Genomic DNA, 27,995 nt, shown 5'->3' on the forward strand with positions numbered 1-27,995 from the left:
GTTTGGTGGGTGTCTCATAATAATTACCAACAGTCTCAATTCTCGAGTGACTTACTCGATACATTTGCGCAATATTTTTGTCTGCATCCCAAATGGTACCCTATTTCCTATACAGTCCACTACTTTTGACCATGGTCTAAACTGGCGGGCCCTTTTGTAGGTCCTCGGACAAATAAAAAATATATAATACATGTTTTTGTAAATCAGTCAGTGTCAACTTAGTGCTGACAGAGTAATACAATACACAAGGAGCAATTAAAAAATGTGGTTGAGCATCAGCAGTCACTTAATTGGCCCATGTCAGCTAAATCTTTCTTAGCTGTCCGCTAAACTAATGTACCAGTCTATCTAAACTTATCGTACGCATGGTCTAATTACCGACAGGTTGGAGCCATTGATCATCAGTTATATTAACTGCAAACATGGGGCCTCCTGAGTGGCGCAGTGGTCGAAGGCACTGCATCGCAGTGCTTGAGGCATCACTACAGTTCCGGGTTCGATCCCAGGCTGTCACAACCGGCCGTGACCTGGAGTACCATAGGGCGGCGCACAATTGGCCCAGCGTCGTCCAGGTTAGGGGATGTTTGGCCGGGGGTCTTTTACTTGGCTCATAGCGCTCTAGCGACTCCTTGTGGCGGGCCGGGCACCTGCAGGCTGACTTCCGGTAGTCAGTTGAACGGTGTGGGAAATGTGTAGAATTACAGGAAATTAGCTGTAAAACTGCACATCTTTCTTTCCGCCCCATAGGAAAATGTGTAGAATTGCAGCAAACTTGCTTTAAAACGGCAACATTTTCTCTACGCCACATGGCAAAATGGCAGGAAAGGAACGTTAAAACATACGTTTTTGCTCTCACGGGTGGGTTACTGAAATGTTTGTCGCAAAGTGTGTGTTGGGGGGGTACGCAACCACAGCAGCCCTAAACAAAGAGTCGCAGTCCGTTTTACCTTAGATTGTATAATGTCATGGTCAAAACATTGTGATTCAAGAGTTGTAAAGATAGGGAGAGGTCTGTCTGCTTTTTTGACAACACACACAAAGCAAGTCCTGCAGGCTCAAGTTTTATCTTAACTTGATTATTGTCCAGTCATATGGTCAAGTGTTGCAAAGAAGGCCCTAGTTAAGTTGCAGCTGGCCCAGAACAGAGCAGCACATTTTGCTCTTAATTGTAATTAGAGGGTTAATATCAATCATATGTATGCCAGTCTCTCTTGGCTAAGAGTTGAGGAAAAACTGACTGCATCAATTCTTGTTTTTATAAGAAACATGAATGTGTTAAATTCCAGATTGTTTGCATAGTCAATTTACACACACACACTTACGTGAAAAGGGGTCTTTTCACAGTCCACAGGTTCAGAACAAATTCAAGGAAACGTACAGTATTATACAGAGCCATGATTGCATGGAACTCACTTCCATCTCATATAGCACAAGTCAGCAACAAACTTGGTTTAAAAAAAACAAATAAAGCAACGCCTCTCCATGTGACCTACTTTGTATGTACTGATATGAAATGTGTAACTGATAGATGCAAACAAACATGTTCATGTTTTTAAATTTCAGTTGTAAAGTATTTTGTCTGTACCGTCTTGGACCCCAGTAAGACTAGCTGTCGCAATTGGCATCGGCTAATGGGGATCCTAATAAAAATCACTTTCTGTTTTAGACTGGAAAGGGTAGGAGGGGAGTAATTCGGAGATGACATTGACTCGACAGCCTTAACAAACAGGCAAGGCTGGCTACATACGTCATCATGGTTCTTTTTATTATTTCTATCAGCTGTGGATGGGAAGAACAGCAGAACAATGATATTACAACAGAATAGTCAAGACCATAGAGATCTACAGTGCCTTCAGAAAGTATTCATACCCCTTGACTTATTCCACATTGTTGTTACAGGCAGAATTCTAAATGGATGAAATACTTTCCGCCCCTCTACACGCAATACCCCATAATGACTGTAAACATGTGTAGACATGTTTGCTCATGTATTAAAAATGAAATACAGAAATCTCATTTACATAAGTATTCACACCCCTGAGTCAATACTTTGTAGAAGCACCTTTGGCAGCGATTACAGATTTGAGTCATCTTGGGTATGTCTGTATGAGCGTTGTACGTCTGGATTTTCTTCCTTTCAGGTTTTCTCAAGCTCTGTTAAGCTTGATAGGGAGCGGTGGTGAACAGCAATCTTGGTCTTTCCATAGATTTTCAATGGTATTCAAGTCTGGGCTTTGGCTGGGACACTCAAGGACTTTTACATTATTGTTCTGAAGCCTTTCCAGTGTTTCTTTGGCTGTATGCTTGGGGTCAATGTCCTGTTGGAACGTAAATCCCCCCCCCCCCCCCCCCCCCCCAGTCTATGGTCATTTGCACTCTGAAGCAGGTTCTCATCAAGGATTTGCCTGTATTTAGCTCCATTCAATGTTTCCTCTATCCTTACCACTCTCCCAGTTCCTGCCACTGAAAAGCATCCTCATAGCATGATGCTGCCACCAGCATGCTTCACAGTAGGGATGGTGGTCGACAGGTGGTGAGCTGTGCCTGGTTTTCTCAGCGCTTTGCATTCAGGCCAAAGAGTTACATTTGTCTCTTCAGACCACAAACTTTTGCCTTATGATCAGTCTTTCACATGCCTTTTTTCAAACTCCAGGTGTGCTGTCATGTGCCTTTTTCTCAGAAGTGTCTTCCATCTGGACATCCTCCCATAAAGCCCAGATTGGTGAAATGCTGTAGAGAATGTTGTCCTTCTGGCAGGTTCTCCCATCTCAGCCAAGGAATTCTGTAGTTCTGTCAGAGTGGTCATTGCCTCCCTGACCAAGGGCCTTCTTGTTCAGTTGCTCAGTTTGGATGGAAGGCCAACTCTAGGCAGAGTCTGGGTAGTTCCATATTTTTTCAATTTCCCAATGATAGAGACCACAGTGTTCTTGGAAACTTTCAACAATCTAGAAATAGTTTTATACCCTTCCCCAGATATATACATCATCACAGTACTAAGGACAGTTTCTTGGACTTCATAGTATAGTTTCTGCTCTGACATGCACTGTCAACTGTGGGACCTTATATAGACAGGTGTGTTTCTTTCAAATTCATGTCCAAACAATTTAACCAAGTTGTCGTGACATCAAGGATAATCAAAGAGCATTGGATGCACCTGAGCTCGATTTGTAGTGTCATAGCAAAGGGGTACGAATAGTTATGTAAATTCTGTGTTACATTTGCAAAACCATTTAAAAAAAAAACATGTTTTCACTCATTATGGGGTATTGTTTGCAGGTGGCTGAGAAACAAATAATCAATTTTGAATTCAGGCTGTAACCCAACAAAATGTGGAATAAGTCAAGGGGTATGAATACGTTCTGAAGGCACTGTATATAACGTGTTCTAATTATATTTATGTGTGCACTGGAAACTGAGCAACATGATTCACAAATCCTTCCAAACAACCTCCCCCATATTAAATCATCATTAAAAAAGTTTCATTATTATTAAAACATTATTTACAAGTTACCTTGGTTCCCAGAACATAACCTTGTTACAGTTACACAATGAGCAAAAAGGAACAACTATTTGCTCCAGTTCAAACTAAACACAGAGTGTCCTAACATTTCTGTACATTCACGCACACAGGGAAGCTGTGTGGTAAAACTTGACTTACTACAATCCATTTTGAGCGTTGATATCACGTGGTCAGGCCTTCTGCATTCAACAGTCCACCAAGTGCACAAACTGTCATGACACCCATTCCTGTCTCCCTCATGACAGAAACCACAGTAGAATTGGCATCATTTATGTCCAGTAGACATTATTATTCAGTGTTAAAATACACCATAACCCCATATAGTTATTATTCCCTCTAACAGAAAGCTACATTTACTTCCATGTGTTATTTTCATTAAGATATTCTGATTTCAAGCAGCAGGTAAACTATATGGATTAGAGTAGTAATGTGCTCTGAGAATAAAACGTGCTTGGCACCTCAGATCTGTAAACAAGTTAAAATAATAAACAGCTTCCTAACAACACCGCTCAACATGAATAAGAATCCTTTTAAAAGTAAAGACTTGAGTAGTTAGAGACACTTTCTCTTAAACCATGACAGAAACACTCATCAGAACAATATAAATGTCTTTGGAAATTCAACAGGCACTCAAGAAGTACAAGGAATTAGAAAAGCCAAATCAGTTCAACTTTTTTTTAAATCACATCTTTACTTCGATCAGAACAGACTGCTTTGGCGGGCCAAATAAAATCACTTGTGGACCAGTTTTGGCACACAGGCACCCAGTTGCAGACCCCTGGCATAGGCCCTATGAGTTAGGGTTTTGGTCTTACCCTGTGTCCTTACAGGTAGATTACGCGTTCCTTGGTTGGTTTGCTTGCTATGTCTTTTGGGAAGGGGGGAGGACGGGGAGGTTCGGGTGGAGGGAAGTGGCTCTGGCTGTTCCTCATGCTGCTGTTGGACAATAGGGTCTGGGAGTGCTTGGCATTGGACAGAGGCTCTGGAGGACTAAAGAAACGATCTAAGGAGGGATAACAACATAGGGTTAACTTACTCATTGTGTGTCTGTACATGTGTGCATGCGTGCTCCATGTTCATTTAGATCCTGAGACGTTAAAACACATCTCCAGTCATGGTAATAATCTGATCGTGTGTACCTGGAAATCCCGAGGTTCTCGTCTTACCTGATTGGTAGCTCCTGTGAGGACTCACAGTCCTCTTCCCTCGCAGACTCCCGCACTCTTTTCTTGTCACTCTGATCGGCACCACCTGAGACATGTCTATAGATGCTGCAGGAAGAAAGACAACTACTCACTCCCTAACAGATAGAAAATATCAACAGTGGAGGTAAATGTTATAATTTGCTCAAAGATCTGACTTGTGATTGACAACATGATCCCACCAGTGGCGGTTGGTGCTGTTAAGGCTCTATGAGCATGGCCTTATTTCTATAACAGCATATTGGATGACTGTCATTTGTATCCCATTCACCCAGTTCAATGTAACATCGATAGATTTAGGCTACTACTTGAATTCTCCCTATACCCATGAGGTTGCTACAACCTAGCCTATGAATGAAAGTTTACAATGTAGGTGCACAGTTGCAAACGAGAGTTTCTATTGGACAAATTCAGGTATGTTTATCCCTGTTTGGTTCCATTTGCTTCTGTTTAAGAAACGTTTTTCAACAGAATCGGCAGAATGATTACACCCCTGATCACACGCAAACAGTTCACTTTCATAGCTTGTTGTATTCCTTCTCACATCTACCCAGTCTCTTCCTCTCACCTTTTCCCTTCGCTTGTGGACTTCAATGCACAACACATCAGCTGTCTGTGACCAGGGGGGAAATGTCCAAGCTAAACCTTCCTATCCAATACACATAGCCTACATTGTTGTCACCATATTAGCTAAAGTAATGTCATAGTCAACATAGCTAATAGAACTAATGTGTTTGTAAACCCACTACAATCATGCAGTACAGTGTACAGTCAGTAAGCAGTTTAGAAAGCAGGCCCCGGTGGCAATAAATGAGTCAAACCAAAAGCTTACCTTGACTTGGAAGAGTTCCAGTGTTGGACATATGAAAAGGATGTGTTTAATGTATTTGATACCATTCCACTAATTCCGCTCCAGCCATTACCATGAGCCCTCGTCCTCCCCAATTAAGGTGACACCAACCTCCTGTGCTGTGTAAATCTATGGAAGGCGTTGAGAACCTTGAGCCTCTTAGGTTTTGTATTGAAGTCAGTGTACCCAGACGAGGACGGAAGCTAACTGTCCCCTGGCTACACCATGGTGCTACCCTACAGAGTGCTGTTGAGGCTACTGTAGACCTTCATTGCAAAACACTGTGTTTTAATCTATTATTTGGTGACATGTGAATATATTTAGTGTAGGATAACTTTTTTTATGCTTCACTATTTTTTATAAAATTCACTGAAGATGGTCCTCCCCTTCCTCCTCTGAGGAGCCTTCCCACAGCCTGATGAAGAGCCTTTGTCTCAATACATTGCTAATAAAAACTATAGGAGCATCTAACCATCCAGTGTGGGTAGTTTTCTTATGTGATCATTTCTACCATGAAGTATTCTGTTATATTCTACAGTGCTGTGTTCTGACCTGCACTATGCATGCGCTGGTGCGATCCCTTTTTTCTGCTCTTCTCCTTGCCCTTGCTGCTGAGGGTAGCCAGCTTGGTGGGGATCTGCTGCTGCACAGCCCCTGGCTTGTGGACCACCTGGTTGGTGGTGCTGATCAGGTGAATGGGAACCTCCGCTTTAGGGGGCGCAGGGCTGATGCTCTCCCTATGAAGGGGCACCTACAATACAATAATGTAAAGTTATGAATACTGTAACCTTGTCCCCAGGCTATCGCGCACAGCAAATATAAACCTGGTACATCTACGATTCAAAGTTGGCCTTAGTGGGATTGACCATAGAATTCTATGGGAGGGACCTTACGAAGTAAAGTATTTGTCATCATTTAATTTTGGCGAATCACACGAGTGCGAGGAGCATACGGGGGAGGGAGGATTATGGGGGAGGGATTGTGGGTAGACATGGGCTATATACCGTACACCGGGGTATTACGAAATACCGACGGTATGATTTTGGGGGGAGCGTGCTACGCCGCTGTTTATAACAACCTATAAATGTAACTATAGGAAATTAAGATGTGTCAAATAAATTACAGTGTGTTCAGAAAGTATTCACACCCCCTGACTTTTTCCTAATTTTGTTGTTACAGCCTGATTAAATTGAGATTGTGTGTAGGCCAGTGACACACAATACCCCATAATGTCAAAGTGGAATTATGTTTAGAAATGTTTACAAATTAATCAAAAATGAAAAGCTGAAATGTTTTGTCCCGCTTATGGCAAGCCTATATACGTTCAGGAGGAAACATTTGCGTACGTCACATTGTTAAGTTGCATGGACTCACTCTGTGTGCAATAATAGTGTTTAACATGATATTTGAATGACTACCTCATCTCTGTACCCCACACATACAATTATCTGTAAGGTCCCTCAGTCGAGGAGTGAATTTCAAACACAGATTCAACCACAAAGACCAGGAACATTTTCCAATGCCTCGCAAAGAAGGGCACCTATTGGTAGATGGGTAAAAAAAAAAAAAAGCAGACATTGAATATCCCTTTGAGCATGGTGAAGTTATTAATTACACTTTGGATTGTGTATCAATACACCCAGTCACTACAAACATGCAGTCATCCTTCCAAACTCAGTTGCCGGAGAGGAAGGAAAACGCTCAGGGATTTTACCATGATGCCAATTCTGACTTTAAAAATGTTCAACAGTTTAATGGCTGTGATAGGAGAAAACGGAGGATGGATCAACATTGTAGTTACTCCACAATACTAACCTAAATGACAGAGTGTTTTTTATTTTTTATTGTATCTCCTGAATACAAAGTGTTATGTTTGAGGCAAATCCAACACATTACGGAGTCCCACTCTTCATATTTTCAAGCATGGTGGTAGCTGTATCATGTTATGTCATGCGTTTCATCAGCAAGGACTGGGGAGTTTTTCAGGATAAAAAATACATGTAATGGAGCTAAGCACAGGCAAAATCCCAGAGGAAAACTTGGTTCAGTCTGTTTTCCACTAGATACTGGGAGATTAATTAACCTTTCAGCAGGACAATCTACACTGGAGTTGCTTACCAAGAAGACAGTGAATGTTCCTGAGTGGCCAGGTAATAGTTTTGACTTAAATCTACTTCAAAATCTAATGGCAAGACCTGAAAATGGTTGTCTAGCAAAGATCAACAACCAATTTGAGCTTGAAGAACTTTGAAAAGAATAATGGGCAAATGTTGCACAATCCAGGTGTGGAAAGCTCTTTAGAGACTTACCCAGAAAGACTCACAGCTGTAATCACTGCCAAAGGTGCTTCTACAAAGTATTGACTCAGGGGTGTGAATACTTACAGTATGTAAATGGGATATTTCTGTATTTCATTTTCAATAACTGTGCAAACATTTCTAAAAACATGTTTTCACTTTGTCATTATGGGGTATTGTGTGTAGATGGGTGAGTTGTATTTCATTTAATCAATTTTGAATTCAGGCTGTAACAACAAAAAGTGGAATAAGCCAAGGGGTTTGAATACTTTCTGAAGGCACTGTATCCAGCTCAGGGCTCCATCTAGGCATTTGGTTTGCTAAATTGCTAGCTAAGTGGCTATATGTCAAAATCCAGCTTCTTGTTTACAGCAGACACATTCAATCTGGATCAAGATCCCTGTTGCCTTAATTGTTTGTGCATATATATTATTCGTAATTTTTTTTAGATGTTATTTTTGGAAATGGCGTCCCTTGTGTGCACTTCCGGTAATACCGTATACTCCGTGTGGTACAGAAACTGTATGACGCTATGAAAATCTGAATACCGCCCAACCTTAGTTGTCGGAGATGATTGGTTGGTAGATTAAGTTAATGTTTATGCTCTGGGAGTTTCTCCTGCTCTTTCTGTATTGGCTAACAAAGGGGAAGTTTGACACGTTGGTCCACCAGACTCGCATTTAGGGCGGAAGTCTCTGGGAACGAGATTATGAATACTGGGAACTACTGGGAAACGAGTTACAACACACAGCTATTAGGATCAAACTCGTAAGAGTGTTGTATCGAGTGTACCATCTGATAGGGAACTTTGTCACTTTTCATGGAAATGCATTTTGTGAGGTCAGCATACAAAATATCAACACGCTACAACAAATAGAATACAAAAACGCTGGAAGGTGAACACACATATTCACATAGTCCTGTGGATAGGGTTTGCAAAGTACCGTTAACTTTTCCAAAATTTTTCAGAAATCTTCTACTTCTCATATTTTCTATTTCTAGAATTTGGGGAAAGTTGCCGGAATTTGTCAACCCTATCTGTGGTTGGTATACTGTCCATCCATGTAGTCTAGGCCACATTACGTCCTAGCTATGTCTCACCTCTGGGGGCGGCTCCAGGAAGAAAGCTGTGGCTAGAGAGGGGCTGTGTTGGACGTGGACCTTAGAGGCCGGGATGGGGGTCACGTCACCTCCCGTGGTCCAACCACCAATCAGGTCCCCTCGGAACGACTGGGAGAGGTCCCCTCGGAAGGAAGCAGAGTGGGGGAGGTCCCCTCGGAACGACTGGGAGTGGGGGACAGCCTGAGAAGAAGACGAGAATGACCAGATGACCTAAACATCCCATACATCAATATCTATAAATGCATAATTAACAGCCCTCTCACTATTGGTCCTCAGTCCTAAACGACCACACCACCTCCTCACCTGCTGAGTGTTGAAGTTAAAACTCCCAGGTTTGGCAATGGTCTTGCTCTTCTTCAACTTCATCTGTAAATCCAGGCGTTCCTTCTGTTTCTCCACAGTCCTTGTAGCCTCTCTCAGCCTCTCCAGATCCTGTTGGCAAGGTATGTCACATGAACAATGGAAACATGCCAGCAGCACTCACTTGGATAAAATCGTCAATTGAAGCTTTGTTTTAACTTATTTTTTTAACTCTTAATAGACCACTTTACATTTTGGTCATTTAGCAGACACTCTTATCACAGTAAGACCACAACTGTTATATTGTAACACTGTATAATGTAACAAAACAAAGCAGAAACCTGTTGGTAGGTTTCTCTCCATCTCTCCAGCTCCCCCCTCTCCTCTGCTAGCCTCGCCTTCATTCTCCTACACTCCTCCTCTCTGTGTCTTAGCTCCACCTCCAGGACCTCCGCCTGCAACTGGCGACGCTCCCGCTCCTCCCCGCAGCGAGCCTGAGAATGAGACGGATCAAATAGCAATGAGAGAAAAGTGAGATTGACACCCCTGCTTATCTAACTCATTACACGGAGGCCTGAGTTTCTACTGGAGCAACTAGAAAACCAGGCGAGGAAAGTTCCTAACTAAATCAGTGATCAATCAATTACAAGGGAGAAGTTTAAAAAAACATGCAGACACTCTGCCCTCCGTGGAACGAGTTTGACACCTGTGAGGCAGAGAGATGAGATGGATATCATAGATAAACACAATAGATAGTTCAATTAATAGATAGAGGATTAATCGAGATAAAAATAAAGACGCAGGAAATCGCAAGTACTTGTGCACAGACAGACAAGCAACATTCATCCAGCAGGTGTAACCATGTAACAAGATTGTATGTATACTTATACAACATGTGGCTATATTTTGGTAAAAGCTGAAAGACGTAATAACTGATACAGTGTCTGCAGTTTAAAGCTCTATTCTAGCTACCTGTTCCTGATGGTGTCTGTTCCTGATGGTGTCTCTCTCCGTGTCTCTAACATATAAACAATTTTCTACCTCAGGGTTTTAAACTGTGTTCTAGTCTGTGCTGTCTGCAGTTTGTGGAAGTTGGCCATCTCCTCTCTCCATTTCTATAATGTAATAAACTGTGTTCTAGATCAATACCTGTTCTTGTCTGTGCTGTGTCTGCAGCTTGTGGAAGTTAGCCATCTCCTCTCTCTGTTTCTCCATGTTACGTTGTTTCTCCTGCTCCAGGAGCACATTTCCACGAGAACGGCCCGGATGCTCACGCTCTGACAGCGAGGCACGCTGCAACTCAATGTGGCTGTCCTGCTGGGACACGATGGCCTACGGGGACGGGCAGGGGACAAACTTAACACCAGGAGGCAGAGGACAAACTTCAGACCAGGGGACGGGCAGGGGACACAGTTAAAACATATCTAATAGTAAGATAAGACCAGTCAAACATAGCAACTGTCTGTAGAATGTAAAGAATAGATACAGTATGTCTTACCAGCAGACTGTAGAGTTTCTGTGAGAGCAGCAGCACTCTGTCAAAGAACTGGGGAGAGAGAGATAGAAATAGGTTTGTGTAGCAGCTTTCGAATAGCCGTGGGAAAACCAATTGCAAGATTTGAGAAGCACATCCCATCGTAAACTCAAGAATCCAAACAAATAAGTGCAAGGTAAACAAAAGGTTCCGGTATTCCAGGTATACAAATTAGATCAAGGTAAAACGTTTGCCATAACTCGTAGGCCTCACTTCCTGTTTCTATATACCCGGGCAGGCCCACCCATACTTACAACTAATTGAGGATAGAGGGAGTAATTGGCCTATTAGAATTCAAATAATAGAGCATAACCAAATGAATGCATAAACCATATAGAGTGCCGTGAAAAATTATTTCCCCCCTTTCTGATTTTCTATATATTTTTTTCTATATATTTTTGACACCGAATGTTATCAGATCTTCAACCAAAACCTGATGTTGGATAACGGGAACCTGAGTGAACAAATAACACAACATTTTGATAAAGTTATGCAATACCCAATGCCCCTGTGTGAAAACAGAAATTGCCCCCTTACACTCATTAACTGGTTGTGCCATCTTTAGCTGCAATGACTGCAACCAAACACTTCGTAGAGTTGTTGATCATACTCACATCGCTGTGGAGGAATTTTGGCCCCCTCTTCTTACTTTAACTTAGAAATATTTGTGGGTTTTTATGCATGAACTGCTCATTTCAGGTTCTGCCACAACATTTAAAATCAGGTTCAGGTCTGGACTTTGACTAGGCCATTCCAAAACTTTACATTTGTAGATTTTCAGCCATTCTGATGTAGAGTTGCTTCTGTGTTTTGGATAATTGTCTTGCTCCATGACCCAGCTACGCTTCAGCTTCAGCTCACGGATGGATAGCCTGACATTCTCCTTTAGAATTCTCTAATACAGGCATCCCGAGTGGTGCAGCGGTCTAAGGTGTCACTACAGACCCGGGTTCGATCCCAGGAGGTGTCACAACCTGCCGTGATCGGGAGTCCCATTGGGCTACGCACAATTGGCTCAGCTTCGTCCGGGTTAGGGGAGGGTTTGGTCGGGGGGGCTTTACTTGGTTAATTGCGCTCTAGTGACTATGTGGCGGGCCGGGCGCCTGCAGGCTGACTTCGGTCGTCAGTTGAATGGTGTATCCTCCGACACATTGGTGCTGTTAAGAAGCGAAGTTTGGCGGGTCATGTTTCGGAGGACGCATGACTCGACCTTTGCCTCCCAAGCCCGTTGGGGAGTTGCAAGAGACAAGATCGAAATTGGGGATAAAAAATAAAAATACATTTCTTTAATACAGAGCAGAAATCATGGTTCCTTCAATGATGGCAAGTCGTCCAGGTCAGGAGGCAGCAAAGCTACCCCGAACCATCACACTACCACCGCCATGCTTGACCGTTGGCATGAGGTTCTTACTGTGGAATGCAGTGATTGGTTTTCGTCAGACATAACGGGACCCATGTCGTCTAAAAAGTCAACTCAAATTGGCCAAAAAGCACCTGGATGATTGTCAAGAATGTTCTATGGACAGATGTGTCAAAAGTGGAACGTTGTTACGTCTCTCGAAAACTAAACACTGCATTCCACAGTAAGAACCTCATACCAACGGTCAAGCATGGCGGTGGTAGTGTGATGGTTCGGGGATGCTTTGCTGCCTCGGGACCTGGACGACTTGCCATCATTGAAGGAACCATGAATTCTGCTCTGTACCAGAGACTTCTAAAGGAGAATGTCAGACTATCCGTCCGTGAGCTGAAGCTGAAGTACAGTTGGGTCATGCAGCAAGACAATGATCCAAAACACACAAGCAAGTCTACATCAGAATGGCTGAAAAGCAACATATTTAAAAGTTTTGGAATGGCCTTGTCAAAGTCGAGACCTAAACCTGATTGAGATGTTGTGGCAGAACCTGAAACAAGCAGTTCATGCTCGAAAACTCACAAATGTTGTCGCTGAATTAAAACAGTTCTGCATGGAAGAGTGGGGCAAAATTTCTCCACAGCGATGTGAGAGACTGTTCAACGACTCTAGGAAGTGTTTGGTTGCAGTCATTGCAGCTAAAGATAGCACAACCAGCTATTGAGTAAGGGGGTTTTGGGTGTTGCACAACTTTGTTTATGAAATAAATGAAAACCTTTTTTCATTCAGGTTCCCTTTATTTAATATTAGGATTTGGTTGAAGATCTGAAAACATTCGGTGTCAAAAATATGCAAAAATAGAGAAAATCAGAAAGGGGGTAAATACTTTTTCACAGCACTTGTACATAAATTAAATGATCCTTAAATATAAATGTGATCTAATAGACAAATATTTGCATATTTGGTTAGCACAATAAAAAAAAATGTGACTGCAGATATTCATGAACCTAAACATCAAGATATGTTCAGACTTCAGAGTCATCTAGCAACACTTACCTCAGCTTCAGGAAAGGATGGATTTGGGCATGGAGAAGTCCAGTATGATGCTGGTGCTGGTGACTCATCAGCCTGTAATCACAATACCATGAATCAGATTAACTAAACCAGTCAATACCTCCCTCCCTCCCTCTCTCTCAGAGAACAAGAGCACACTTGTAGGAGGGAACAAGTGCCCACTTGGAATTGAAAGGGAGAGAATGGGACAGCCAGTCACTCACCGACAGTTCCAGACTCTCTGACTGGTCAAGGTCCTGTAGCTGGGGGTCAGAGTTTGAATGCTGACCTCTGTCTAGAGGTTGTACCGCCACACTGCCTGGCCGATCTCCCGCCTGTATATTACCATCTGGAAAACATGCAGCAAATGTTTGCTGAAAACATTCAGCAAATGTTGAACAAATAATGTTCAACTGTGTTCCAAAGAAAACACTGGATTTGTGAGATAAGAGGAATGATACAGCATGACCAGATATGAATACGAACAGTGGTATAATAAGGGAAAGGGAAGGGAGATACCTAGTCAGTTGTACAACTGAATGCATTCAACTGAAATGTGTCTTCCGCATTTAACCCGACCCCTCTGAATCAGACAGGTGCGGGGGTCAATCCAGCAACCACAGCAATATGAGTTGTAGACTGAGCGGTAGACTTACTCTTCATAGGGGGTATGGGATTGCAGACATAACCCCCTAAGGTTTCGGCTCTCCTGAGTGCGGCCAGGTTCCCAAGGCCTAGCCCCCCTCGAAGGAGCCGTAGATCTTCTGGCCTCAAACTGTATCCCCCTGATCCCAGGAAGTCCTCTGGAGGGGGGTAGGGGTCTCTCAGAGTCACACTGGACAGGAGAAGGTTCTGCAGATTCTCCACTGAAGAGAGAAGAAGAATAAACTAAAAGCTGATTATCTGACTGACAAGCTGACATTGGATTCTCATGGTGGGTCAATAAGTATTTACAATTGAAGTTGGAAGTTTACATACACTTAGGTTGGAGTCATTAAATCTTGTTTTTCAACCACTCCACAAATTTCTTGTTAATAAACTATAGTTTTGGCAAGTCGGTTAGGACATTACTTTAAGTCATTTTTCCAACAATTGTTTACAGACAGATTATTTCACTTATAATTCACTGTATCACAATTCCAGTGGGTCAGAAGTTTACACACACAAAGTTGACTGTGCCTTTAAACAGCTTGGAAACTCCAGAAAATGATGTCATGGCTTTAGAAGCTTCTGATAGGCTAATTGACATAATTTCAGTCAATTAGAGGTGTACCTGTGGATGTATTACAAGGCCTACCTTCAAACTCAGTGCCTCTTTGTTTGACATCATGGGAAAATCTAAAGAAACTGCCAAGACCTCCGAAAAGACATTGTAGAACTCCACAAGTATGGTTCATCCTTGGGAGCAATTTCCAAATGCCTGAAGGTACCACGTTCATCTGTACAAACAATAGTACACAAGTATACACACCATGGGACCATGCAGCCGTCATACCGCTCAGGAAGGAGACGCGTTCTGTCTCCTAGAGATGAATGTACTTTGGTGCGAAAAGTGAAAATCAATCCCAGAACAACAGCAAAGGACCCTGTGAAGATGCTGGAGGAAACAGGTACAAAAGTATCTATATCCACAGTAAAACGGGTCCTATATCGACATAACCTGAAAGGCTGCTCAGCAAGGAAGAAGCACCTGCTCCAAAACCGCCATAAAAAAGCCAGACTACGGTTTGCAGCTGCACATGGGGACAAAGATCGTACTTTTTGGAGGAATGTCCTCTGGTCTGATGAAACAAAAATATAACTGTTTGGCCATAATCACCATCGTTATGTTTGGAGGAAAAAGGGGGTTGGCTTGCAAGCCGAAGAACACCATGCCAACCGTGAAGCACGGGGGTGGCAGCGTCATGTTGTGTGGTTGCTTTGCTGCAGGAGGGACTGGTGCAATTCACAAAATAGATGGCATCATCAGGATGGAAATGTATGTGGATATATTGAAGCAACATCTCAAGACATCAGTCAGGAAGTTAAAGCTTGGTCGCAAATGGGTCTTCCAAATGGACAATGACCCCAAGCATACTTCCAAAGTTCTGGCAAAATGGCTTAAGGACTACAAAATCAAGGTATTGGAGTGGCCATCACAAAGCCCTGACCTCAATCCCATAGAAAAGTTGTGGGCAGAACTGAAAAAGCATGTGCGAGCAAGGAGGCCTACAAACCTGACTCGGTTACACCAGCTCTGTCAGGAGGAATGGGCCAAAATTCACCCAACTTATTGTGGGAAGCTTGTGGAAGGCTACCCAAAAAGTTTGCCCCAAGTTAAACAATTTAAAGGCAATGCTACCAAATACTAATTGAGTGTATGTAAACTTCTGACCAACTAGGAATGTGATGAAAGAAATAAAAGCTGAAATAAATCATTCTCTCTACAATTATTCTGACATTTCACATTCTTAAAATAAAGTGGTGATCATAACTGACCTAAAACAGGGAATTTTTACAAGGATTAAATGTCAGGAATTGTGAAAAACTGAGTTTAAATGTATTTGGATAAGGTGTATGTAAACTTCTGACTTCAACTGTATATCAGATTTACTAAAGAAAAGGGTTAAGTTCCCTATTATCAGATCCTATCAGACCTAGCAGGAGTACCAAGGCCAGCCTATCAGAGGTGAAGGTGGAGCTATTACAATATTGCTTTAACCTATCAAATCCTCTCAGATCTCCACAATTGCATAAGGTCTAGGGGTGGATTTATCATTCAAACCTACCCTCAGTGATGGCCCCCTTGAGCAGTGTCTCCCCCTGCTGGGGGTCTAAGTCGTCACTGCGGAGCAGCAGACGAGAGTGATTAGCTACATCCTCCAGCCCTGTTACAGCCTCCGCCATGTCAGCAAAGATACGCAGCTTCTCTGTCAGGCTCTGCATGATCTGGGCATCCTTCATACATAGACTCCCTGGAGACACACACAGATTCTATGGTCAGAAAAAAAACAGAACTACAGATACACACACATATATTCCATATGACCTGACAATGGGAGTTGCAGGCAGCTGTTATCGAGGACATTTTGAAGCGCTCGGGTAGAGCTGGTATGGGTAGCGTGTTTTACCTTGGAAGTCTCTGAGACTGGTTTAGCCTGGCCTCCTCCTGTTCACTGTACAGCTGCTCCTCCATCGTGTGCGTGGCCAAAGAGCTCTATTTTCTTGTCATCCAACAAATCTTAAACACCTGGAGTTGGCACTTGGATGCCAAATGTCATTGGCACTTGGATTGGAACCAGTGTTATGGTCGGATGACATGAAAATAGATCTCTTTGGCCACACACACCAGTGGTGGGTTTGGAGTCAAAATAAGGATGCATGAGCATAAATTAACCCCACGCTGGTCAGTGCCCTTAGCAATTCGAGTTTCAGCCAATGAGCTTCAGCCCCTCGCTATTTGAGTGACAGCTAGCAAGATGCACACACAGTAGAGTGAGAGAGAGAGAGCAATGACTTGGTGCACATAGAGTGAGCTCCAAAAGTATTGGGACAGTGACACGTGTTGTTGTTTTAGCTCTGTACTCCAGCACTTTGAAATTATACAATGACTATGGGGTTAAAGTGTAGACTGTCCGTTTTAATTTGAGGGGATTTTAATCCATATGGGGTCAACTGTTTAGAAATTACAGCACTTTTTGTAAATAGTCCCCCCGTTTTAGGGGACCAAAAGTATTGGGACAAATTCCTGTGTATTAAAGTAATAAAAGGTTTAGTATTTGGTCCCATATTCATAGCACACAATGACTAGATCAAGCTTGTGACTCTACACATTTGTTGGATGCATTTGCTGTTTGTTTTGGTTGTGTTTCAGATTATGCCCAATAGAAATGAATGATTCATCATTTATTGTGTCGTTTTGGAGTCACTTTTTTGTAAATTAGAATAGATTATGTTTCTAAACACTTCTACATGAATGTGGATGCTACCATGATTATGGATAATCCTGAATGAATTGTGAATAATGATGAGTGAGAAAGTTACAGATGCACAAATATCAAACCCCCAAGACATAATAACCTGTCACCATTACAATAACAGGGGAGGTTAGCATTTTTGAGGGGATATGATATTTGTGCGTTACAATAAAAGTGACTCCAAAATGACAATACATTATGAATCATTCATTTCTATTGGGCACAAAACACAAACACAACAAAAACAAACAAAACAAACACAGAAACTCAACCAAAACAAACAGCAAATGCATCCAACAAATGTGTAGAGTCACAAGCTGGATGTAGTCATTGCGTGCTATGAATATGGGACTAAATGCTTAACTTTGTACTACTTTAATACACATACAAGTGAATATGTCCCAATACTTTTGGTCCCCTAAAATGGAGGGACTATGTACAAAAAGTGCTGTACTTTCTAAAGGGTTCACCCGATATGGATGAAAATACCTTCAAATTAAAGCTGACAGTCTGCACTTTAACCTCCTTTTCATTGTGTCATTTCAAATCCAAAATGCTAGCGTACAGTCGTGGCCAAATGTTTTGAGAATGACACAAATATTAATTTCCACAAAGTTTGCTGCTTCAGTGTCTTTAGATATTTTTGGCAGATGTTACTATGGAATACTGAAGTATAATTACAAGCATTTCATAAGTGTCAAAGGCTTTTATTGACAATTACATGAAGTTGATGCAAAGAGTCAATATTTGCAGTGTTGACCCTTATTTTTCAAGACCTCTGCAATCCGCCCTGGCATGCTGTCAATTAACTTCTGGGCCACATCCTGACTGATGGCAGCCCATTCTTGCATAATCAATGCTTGGAGTTTGTCAGAATTTGTGGGTTTTTGTTTGTCCACCCGCCTCTTGAGGATTGACCACAAGTTCTCAATGGGATTAAGGTCTGGGGAGTTTCCTGGCCATGGACCCAAAATATCGATGTTTTGTTCCCCGAGCCACTTAGTTATCACTTTTGCCTTATGGCAAGGTGCTCCACCATGCTGGAAAATACATTGTTCGTCACTAAACTGTTCCTGGATGGTTGGGAGAAGTTGCTCTCGGAGGATATGTTGGTACCATTCTTTATTCATGGCTGTGTTCTTAGACAAAATTGTGAGTGAGTCCACTCCCTTGGCTGAGAAGCAACCCCACACATGAATGGTCTCAGGATGCTTTACTGTTGGCATGACACAGGACTGATGGTATAGCGCTCACCTTGTCTTCTCCGGACAAGCTTTTTTCCGGATGCCCCAAACAATCGGAAAGGGGATTCAGAGAAAATTACTTTACCCCAGTCCTCAGCAGTCCAATCCCTGTACCTTTTGCAGAATATCAGACTATCCCTGATGTTTTTCCTGGAGAGAAGTGGCTTCTTTGCTGTCCTTCTTGACACCAGGCCATCCTCCAAAAGTCTTCACCTCACTGTGCGTGCAGATGCACTCACACCTGCCTGCTGACATTCCTGAGCAAGCTGGTGGTGTACTGGTGATGCCCCGATCCCGCAGCTGAATCAACTTTAGGAGACGGTCCTGGCGCTTGCTGGACTTTCTTGGGCACCCTGAAGCCTTCTTCACCACAATTGACCCGCTCTCCTTTAAGTTCTTGGTGATCCGATAAATGGTTGATTTAGGTGCAATCTTACTGGCAGCAATATCCTTGCCTGTGAAGTCCTTTTTGTGCAAAGCAATGATGACGGCACGTGTTTCCTTGCAGGAAACCATGGTTGACAGAGGAAGAACAATGATTCCAAGCACCACCCTCCTTTTGAAGCTTCCAGTCTGTTATTCGAACTCAATCAGCATGACAGAATGATCTCCAGCCTTGTCCTCGTCACTACTCACACCTGTGTTAACAAGAGAATCACTGACATGATGTCAGCTGGTCCTTTTGTGGCAGGGCTGAAATGCAGTGGAAATGTTTTTGGGGGATTCAGTTCATTTGCATGGCAAAGAGGGACTTTGCAATTAATTGCAATTCATCTTATCACTCTTCATAACATTCTGGAGTATATGCAAATTGCCATCATACAAACTGATGCAGCAGACTTTGTGAAAATGTATATTTGTGTCATTCTCAAAACTTTTGGCCATGACTGTACAGAGCCAAAACAACAACAAATGTGTCACTGTCCCAATACTTTTGGAGCTCACTGTAACTGTACATTTGTGACGTAGTAAGCAATTTACGGTGACCACTTTTGGCTCGTGGACGCTACTTTCAGAAAAACTGGCTAAAAAGTATTCAAAAGTACCAGATATCTTTAAGGTCAACTCATGAACTTCACCCAGTACCAGGACATTTTTGCCAAAAAACCTGGTTGCCTCTGCCAGAAGGCTGAAACTTGGCCGAAAGCAGATCTTCCAGCAAGACAATAACCCCAAATAATTGGTTAATTGACCACAAAAATCAACATTTTGCATTGGCCATCTCAGTCTCCGGACTTGAATCACAGTGAAAACCTGTGGTTGGGCAGTCCATAAGCGCAGATGAAGGATATCAAGGATCTGGAAAGATTCCGAAAACAGCGGTGCCAATAATTTTGACCCCAATCTTTTTGAAAGAAACATTTTTACATGTAAAAAATTTTTTTTGCATACAATATAGCTCAGTATGTGTATTATTTATTTGATACTGTTTTTTTGCTGATCTTTATCAAGGGTACCAAAAATTTGGGATCTGACACTATTTCTTTTAAATCACCTTTCAGCCATCCGTTGGCTGCCTGCCAGTTGACAGTCCCCTCATGGAGCAGGGTTCTGGTCCCCACTGCCAGGTCCTCTCTCTTGAACACCCTTCCGTCCTTCAGCCTGCCGTGGGAATGAGGTTGCAAACTGCTGCCGATGTCTCTCAACCAAGAGGCCCTCTCATAGTCATGGACCTGAGAGTCCACAGCAGAGATTGTCTCTCTGATCAGAACCAGGGCTTGGGCCAGGGCATCGTGCTCCTCACTGTCAGCTGATGGGAGAAGATGGGATGAGAGTAGAGGATTGGGTTTGGGTTCATTCCAATTCAATTCAGTCAATTCAGGAAGTAAAATCTAATTTCACTTGTGAACAGCGCGGTTATCAAGCATGCTGGGCCTGGGGGCCTATAGTGCAAAGAGATATGCATCCTAGCCCAGCTGAGTCCACCTTAAAGGCATTCAGTTACCTAACTGAGTTTGTTAGTTACCATCAGTGTTCTGTAGAATGCGTTCGACCAGAAAGGGGTACTTTGTGAGCCGCTGAGTCACCAACAGAATACATTCTGGGACTCCTAACTGCCGCACGATGGACAACCGACCGATTTTCGTAATCAAGTTCTGGAACTTCTTGTTGTTCTGTAGCTGTTCTTTGTAGAAGCTGACAGCATCTGTGTGGTGACTGCAGCAGTCTCCATAGCTCTCCTTCATCCTCTCTCCCATCTCACCTGAAAACTACACCACCACATCATCATGATAATGATCAGGTAAACAACAATAAACAAGCAAACATCAGGTATCACTCAATATATGACAAAGGGATAGTACAGAGAGAGTCATGATTTCTTGAGAATGCTTTCTCAGAATCAGAGAGAGAGAGAGAGGCGGGCTACCTAGTTGATCAGTTTATCTCCCAGCTGTGTGACAGTGTAATGGCTCCTACCCATTTGTGTTACAGTGTAATGGTTCCTACATGTCTGTTTCAATGACTGTGTATATGAATGGACCAAGCCATCGATCATGTGAAACCATTAATTCCTATGTGAAGACTCAATAGCGCATTGAAGCCAAATGAATTCGGTTAAGACGGCGTCTCATGGAGACAACATGCGCAGTTTGAGCTACTCCAGGAAGTGAAGTTGCAGGCTAGCTCAGTGCTGCCCCTTTACATTCATTAACTCAAGATGAAGGCGGACCTGGGTACTGCAGGCTGCCATGAGCAACAAAATTAACAAAATCAACAAAAATAACTTATTCTGTGTCCGATTTTAAAATAATCGGTTCAAAGATAAACATCTGGTGTATTAGAAGCAATTATTGGTACTTTGATTGTCTTCGATATTTTCACGAAGATTGCCATTTTATCCATTCACTAAAATGGGGGATCATGTTTTTTGCTAACAATGCCTGTAGTACCGCGGTCGGCCTTCAACTTCCATGGCTTAAATGAGAGGTGGCAGTCATTTTCCCCTGGTCTGTGTCACTTTGTAATGGTTTCTACCTGTCTGTGTTACAGTGCAGTGGTTCCTACCCTTCTGTGTAACAGTGTAATTAATGGTTGCTACCTGTTTGTGTAACAGTGTAATGGTTCATACCTGGTTGATGAGTATGTCTCCCAACTGTGCGACTGTGTAATGGTTCCTACCTGGTTGATGAGTATAGCTCCCAGCTGTGTGACTGTGTAATGGTTCCTACCTGGCTGTGTAAGGGTGTAATGGTTCCTACCTGGTTGATGAGTATAGCTTCCAGCTGTGTGACTGTGTAATGGTTCCTACCTGTCTGTGTAAGGGTGTAATGGTTCCTACCTGGTTGATGAGTATAGCTCCCAGCTGTGTGACTGTGTAGTGATTCTGTCCGTCGCGGCAGTCTCTAAGACACCACAGGAAGTGTTGGTGGATGTGCAGCAGGCTGTCCATCTGATGGAAGAGTAAAGGATGATGATTACTGTACATGATTACTGTACATGTAATACACACCTATTCGTTTTAAGCAAGAGATGGAGTCACCGGAGGGAACATCCTGTCCAGCTTATGCTCCTTCATCTGTAGGCTCTGTCTCAGATCTCTCTCTCTCCCCATCTCTCTGTATGTACGTGTGTGTGTGTTACCTGAGGGAACATCCTGTCCAGCCTAGTCTCCTCCATCTGTAGGTTGTGTCTCAGCTCATACTGGTACACACTCAGCAGCAGCTTCAAGGTCCGCATGTGGTACACCTCAGTCTGGATCAACTCTGACACACACACACAAATACAGCATCATCATTATTACGGTTATAAAGTTACTACCATCGTCATCATTATTACTGTTATAAAGAAGTCATCAACAACATAATTGTAGCAATGGTTATCATCATCACCCAAACCAATTCTTGAATGATAAGATCAGCTACCCCAGCTATAGTCTTACCATAGATGACATCTTGTCTCTTTATAGCATCTTTGTGTAGTCTCTTTATGTACTGCTGGTCCACAGAGACACTCCAGGACTCTCCCTCTAGGTCCTGAGCATCAGCCTCCAACTCCGCTAGCAGGGCACTGTAGTGGCCATCTACACACACACAATAACACACACACAGCTTAATGGACATCTAGACACACACAAAAAAAGTGTCACAATAACACACAACAAATATAAGACAGATACAATAACACATACAGGACTAACTACTGCAACTACTGTAGTGTAGCTGACTCCCTGATCCTGTACCTTCTAAGTTGATGATGTCGGTGCTGGACGAGGAGAGGGACACAGAGTCCTCAGGAGGAGGGGGTCGAGGAGAAAGTCCTCTGACAGCATCCAGGTCATCCATGTGTTACAGTATGTGGGGGTTAAAGGTCAGGATGATGGGACCAAGGCCATGGGGAGGCCATGGGAGCCTGGGGGATGGAACCTGTATACAGAACTGCTGGATGGAGGGAGGAGAGAGATTGCATTTGTATTACATTGTGTTTTGTTATTTAATTGCTCATTTGTAAAGCTAATGAGAAATAACCTGGCCAGGTCACAATACCGCATACGGTACTGGAAGTTTGGTTTCATGTAAAGACAGTGTTTTGTTTGTTGTGGCCTACTATAATTTTAGATGTTTAAACTGGTTTTAGATTAGATACACACCAAAAAAATGTGGACACACCTTCAAATTAGTGGATTCGGCTATTTCAGCCACACCCATTGCTGACAGGTGTATAAAAATTGGGCACACCGCCATGCAATCTCCATAGACAAACATTGGCAGTAGAATTGCCCATACCGAAGAGCACAGTGACTTTCAACGTGGCACCGTCATAGGATGCAACCTTTCCAACAAGACAGTTCGTCAAATTTCTGCCCTGCTAGAGCTGCCCCGGTCAACTGTAAGTGCTGTTACTTTGAAGTGGAAACGTCAAGGAGCAACAACGGCTCAGCCGCAAAGTGGTAGGCCACACAAGCTCACAGAACGGGACCGCCGAGTGCTGAAGCGTGTAGCGCTTGCAACACTCACTACCGAGTTCCAAAATGATTCTGGAAGCAACATCAGCACAATAACTGTTCGTCGGGAACTTCAAGAAATGGGTTTTCATGGCCGAGCAGCCGCACACAAGCCTAAGATCACCATGCGCAATGCCAAGCGTTGGCTGGAGTGGCGTAAAGCTCGCCACCATTTTACTCTGGAGCAGTGGAAACACGTTCTCTGGAGTGATGAATCACGTTTCACCATCTGGCAGTCCGACGGACAAATCTCAGTTTGGCGGATGCAGGAGGAGGAGTAGCTCTGGGGCTGTTTAAGGCCCCATAGTTCCAGTGAATGGAAATCTTAAGGCTAGAGCACACAATGACATTCTAGACTATTTCTACCGTTCCTTGAAACGATCAAAAGCTTGTATAGAAAATACCCCAGACAGGAAGAGAGGATTAAATCGTGTTGAATCCTGAGAAAGACTATTTTCTATTACAGAACAGAAACAAAGCCTGTGGTGTGGAAAGGAAAGAAAGCTGGTTTGACACACTTACAGCACGACAGCCCTAGTCAGACGAGCTCACTGACAACACACATGGCAGGGGTGAGGGACGGACAGGGAGAATTCACACAACACAAGACCGCAGGGGGCAATTCCATGATAACGAACTTGCGCCGAGACACAGATTTATTTATTAAAAAGTACGCCAAACAAAAACATTGATTTCAAAGTTTAACAACCCATACAACTCCATGCACAATGAATCCTTTTAACAATTTATACTGAATTTCAGTAAAATCTCCCTCAGTTTTTTGTGTCCACGTTTTTCGAATTAGGATTCCACAATGTCTGCAGAAAGAATGGGGTATCAGCTATGGCATGGTACATTGACTTTGAAAAAAATCCTTTTTGGTTATTGAACTACAGTAAGTGAAGAGGATTTACACCCAGTAACAGAATTTGGGTAATCAAATCTGAAATAATCCTAGTCGTTTATGTTTCACAAGTTTGCAGTGGTGTAAAGTACTTAAGTAAAAATACTTTAAAGCACTACTTAAGTAGTTTTTGGGGGTAACTTTTACTTCACTATATTCCTAAAGAAAATGATATACCTTTACTCCATACATTTCCCTGACAACCAAAAGTACTCATTACATTTTGAATGCTTAGCAGGACAGGAAAATTGTCCAATTCAAAGACTTATCAAGAGAACATCCCTGGTCATCCCTACTGCCTCTGATCTGGCGGACTCACTAATCACATGCTTCGTTTGTGAATTATGTCTGAGTGTTGGAGTGTAACCCTGGCTATCTGTAAATATGTCAGAGTGTTGGTGTGTGCCCCTGGCTATCTGTAAATTATTTCTGAGTGTTGGAGTGTGACCCTGGCTATCTGTAAATTAAGTCTCAGTGTTGGAGTGTTCCCCTGGCTAAAAAACAAGAAAATGGTGCCGTCTGGTTTACTTTATGTAAGGAATTTGAAATGATTTATACTTTTGATACTTAAGTATATTTAAAACCAAATACTTTTATTGAAGTTGTATTTTACTGGGTAATTTTTACTTGAGTCATTTTCTATTAAGGTATATTTACTTATACTCAAGTATGACAATTGGGTACTTTTTCCACCACTGCAAGTTTGAACATTAAAGTACAGCACAGTACAGTAGAGTTCAGTAAAGTAGAGTAGAGCACAATACATTAGTGAATTCAGCTCAGTGTGCTCTACTGTATACTGTACTGAACTATACTCTACTTTTCTTTATTGTACTCTACTGTACTGTGCTATCCAAACGTGTGAACCCAACTATGGTTTGTGACAACTATGATTTCCCATTGAAGCAAATTCAATTGCAGAAATTCCGTTACCGATTTTTCAGAAATCCCGTTACTGATTTGGTAACGGAATTTCGAGTTGTAATCACTTAATTAATACATACAATTGATATCAGTAAAAACACTAATTGATAGGCCTACCTTTACTTGTTAATTCTGTGCATGTTCATTATCCTCCCTCTTCATGAGGGAGAGAAATTAAAAAATATCTTTAAGATGTGTTTTTTTGGTAACGGAATTTCGAGGCACAAGGCAATATTTCTTAAACTTACAAGAGGCAAACAATTTCTCCAAAACTAAATATTAAAGTGTTAATATAACTTGACAGGGGTCTTCAACATCATTGTGTTTTGATGTATTTCTAAAAACTGAAGACTTTTTCTGGTACTGTAGATGTTTTCTAAGACCCCTTTTCCGCGCCTTTTTAGGATGGATTAACATTTTTTTTTTTTTATATATGCCTTAATTTAAAAAAAATTGTCTCTTAGCTTTAATTTGAGACCCAATTTGACATGCTCCTACGAACTTGATTGATGTTCATTAGCATCATAGCATAGACCTAATGGTCACAGTAGTGAACTGACCCCATCAACTAAATAGCATTGAAATAAAATATACTATCAACTTAATGAAGCCTTCATAGATCCTTTATAAGGCATAAATATATGAATAAAAAAACATTCATAAGCATATGTCATGCTAAAAAGGATGGGGAAAGGGTTATGTCCCATGTAAAATGTCAGTACACCATCAGTATGTATGGGCCTCAGAGCAAGTTTGGTCTTATTTGTCCAACCACTGTAGCTCAAAGATCTCTCTCTACTGGGTGGGTGGACACACACACACACACACACACACACACACACACACACACACACACGTGACAGCCTAGTGACACCAAGGCTGGCCAAAACATACAGACAGGAGTGTGTGCCATAGAGGAAAGTAACCCACTGGCTGCATGTGTTTGTGTGTGAATGTGTGTGCTTAGTTCACACAGCTGGGTACTAAAGACACAGTTCACACACCCTTCTGTCTCTACAGTCTCTGGCTCACCTGTTCACAGACAGACAGACAGGACACAGCTTCCTCCTACAGTACACTATACACAGAGAGTCAAGAAGAGGCACCCTATTCCCTACATGGTGCACTACTTTTGATCAGGGCCCATAAAAGTAATGCACTACATAGGGAATAGGGTGCCATTTAGGAATTTAAGTTTTACACTTCCCCATACTGACCTGGCAGGAAAGGGGAGGAGGGGAGAGTGGGTGCGGACGTGAAATACAGGTCAGCCAAGTATCCCGGCGGGTGAACGCAGTGTCAGTAGATTAACGCTTTCTCTACGTTCAATGCATTTTCCCAGAAAAAAATTCAGTAAACGATAATGCAAAATAAAAAAGGTGCGTAAATGGTATTTATACTCCACTACAACACTGACTGCCTGTAAAACATTAGTCAGTACACTGCCACTAGCAAATGTTCAACATGCTCCCTTCATGATGTCCACAGGGCAGGGGCCTTGACACACTGTTTACTCATTAACAGGAAATAGCTACAGTATCTTTCTCTCCCTTTTGCTCTCTCGCTCTGTGCGTGTGTGTGTGTGGACTGTGGAGGCGAATTCTCATGGCGAGAGTCTAAATCCTTGGGTTGGGGAAAAATAATGTGAGGGGGGTGTGTGTGTGTGTGTGTGTGTGTGTGTGTGTGTGAGAGAGAGTATGTGAGCTCCAGCACAGCTAGCTAGGCCTACTTATAATCATGTGACCTACTCCCATCAGGGGTTCTGCATGGACAAACTGAAAAATACAGAATACAGCCTCAGTAATGGCTGGCCTGGTCTGGGCCGGGGCTTTTCCCCCCTCACACACACACACACCCTGCCTGGGGCTTTTCCCCTCACACACACATCATATAGGTAGCTTGCTAAACAGTGTCCCATGTTTAGTTTCTATCTGAGAGGTGATAGTGACACCTGTCAGATCTTCTAACAGGGTCCATGAGGATCTGTCTTTCTAATGTAAAGTACTGTATTCAACAGAGCCACTGAGGTTAAGAACCTCTTCCCTCCCTAATAGGGAATAATCACGAGTGTGAATGGCAGGTGTTAATTTCAGTAGTGGAGAGAAGTGTGTAGAGAAATAGGTACAAGTGGGTGTCTGTTAACGTTTATGCTTTGATGTCTTGGAGAGAGATGGATATTCAAAATCTTAGTTTGACAACATATAACCTCCAAGTGACTTGAATTACTTTCAACAGCTGATTTTGAGCAAATACTGCATTGAAGTATGAATTTAAGTTTGAAGGCTACAAGGCATATGTTTGTAAAGCATTTCATTTCAGTACGTCAAATACATGTCGGTAGAATTTTCGAAAAGTTAATTCAAGTTAAAATTACTGCAATCATTACAATGTAACATTTTTATGGCGACCAACCAACCTAGCAACAGTCATTTGCCAGGTCCACATAGTCAGGTCAGGTGTTACAGCCTAAGTCAACAAGAAGTATTTCATTTCCCCGTGAAATAAAACTATAAAATACGACATCAACCCGATAGTCTCGATAAATTCTTACCCCACCCTCGAACTAATTCCAGCGCAAACTGTAGTAAAAATGTTGTTACTTTGTATCAGCTGCTAAGGATCCCGGATAGCATCGACAGCGTTTGCATGTACGAGCCTGTGCCGTTTCCTACATAGAGATAGATAGAGGACCCTTTGTATCTGTGCCTTTATAGCGTCTGTGACAGCATGTGTTAGACCATTGAGGATATCTCAATTTTGAAGTAGTCAATTTTCTTCTTCACGATTGGCAGA

General features: G+C 42.5%; 1 protein-coding gene across 7 annotated transcripts; it reads right to left on the reverse strand.

Annotated features, from left to right (window-relative positions):
- Positions 1-3,236: 3,236 nt before the first annotated feature.
- LOC139560218 (rho guanine nucleotide exchange factor 18-like) lies at positions 3,237-27,873 on the reverse strand. Of its 7 annotated transcripts, none has more exons than XM_071376789.1 (19): positions 27,803-27,873; positions 22,613-22,811; positions 22,313-22,453; positions 22,015-22,136; positions 21,713-21,823; positions 20,399-20,642; positions 19,928-20,182; positions 16,001-16,186; positions 13,889-14,098; positions 13,457-13,581; positions 13,236-13,307; positions 10,790-10,837; positions 10,441-10,623; positions 9,633-9,785; positions 9,295-9,423; positions 8,971-9,171; positions 6,125-6,323; positions 4,687-4,791; positions 3,237-4,523 (listed from the first exon to the last, which is right to left on the reverse strand). In XM_071376789.1, exons 2-19 carry the CDS (start codon positions 22,713-22,715, stop codon positions 4,345-4,347), a joined length of 2,766 nt encoding a protein of 921 aa, XP_071232890.1. In that variant the 5' UTR covers positions 22,716-22,811; positions 27,803-27,873; the 3' UTR covers positions 3,237-4,344. The 7 variants fall into 7 exon arrangements, with proteins under 7 accessions (XP_071232890.1, XP_071232891.1, XP_071232888.1 ...); XM_071376790.1 differs by having other exon boundaries at positions 22,613-22,808; positions 27,803-27,869; XM_071376787.1 differs by having other exon boundaries at positions 22,613-22,808; positions 27,754-27,865.
- Positions 27,874-27,995: the final 122 nt, after the last annotated feature.

The sequence above is a fragment of the Salvelinus alpinus genome, chromosome 30 (assembly GCF_045679555.1).
Source record: "Salvelinus alpinus chromosome 30, SLU_Salpinus.1, whole genome shotgun sequence".
NCBI classification, from domain to species: Eukaryota; Metazoa; Chordata; class Actinopteri; order Salmoniformes; family Salmonidae; genus Salvelinus; species Salvelinus alpinus.

Bases quoted from the DNA above. Each gene is read 5' to 3' on its own strand.
- LOC139560218 (XM_071376789.1), bottom strand. From the start codon at position 22,715: ATGGATGACCTGGATGCTGTCAGAGGACTTTCTCCTCGACCCCCTCCT. The intron at 22,137-22,312 runs GTAAGACTATAG...TGTGTGTGTCAG, and splicing joins GAGACAAGATGTCATCTATG to AGTTGATCCAGACTGAGGTG. The intron at 13,582-13,888 runs GTAAGTCTACCG...CATGTTTTCCAG, and splicing joins TCCCATACCCCCTATGAAGA to ATGGTAATATACAGGCGGGA.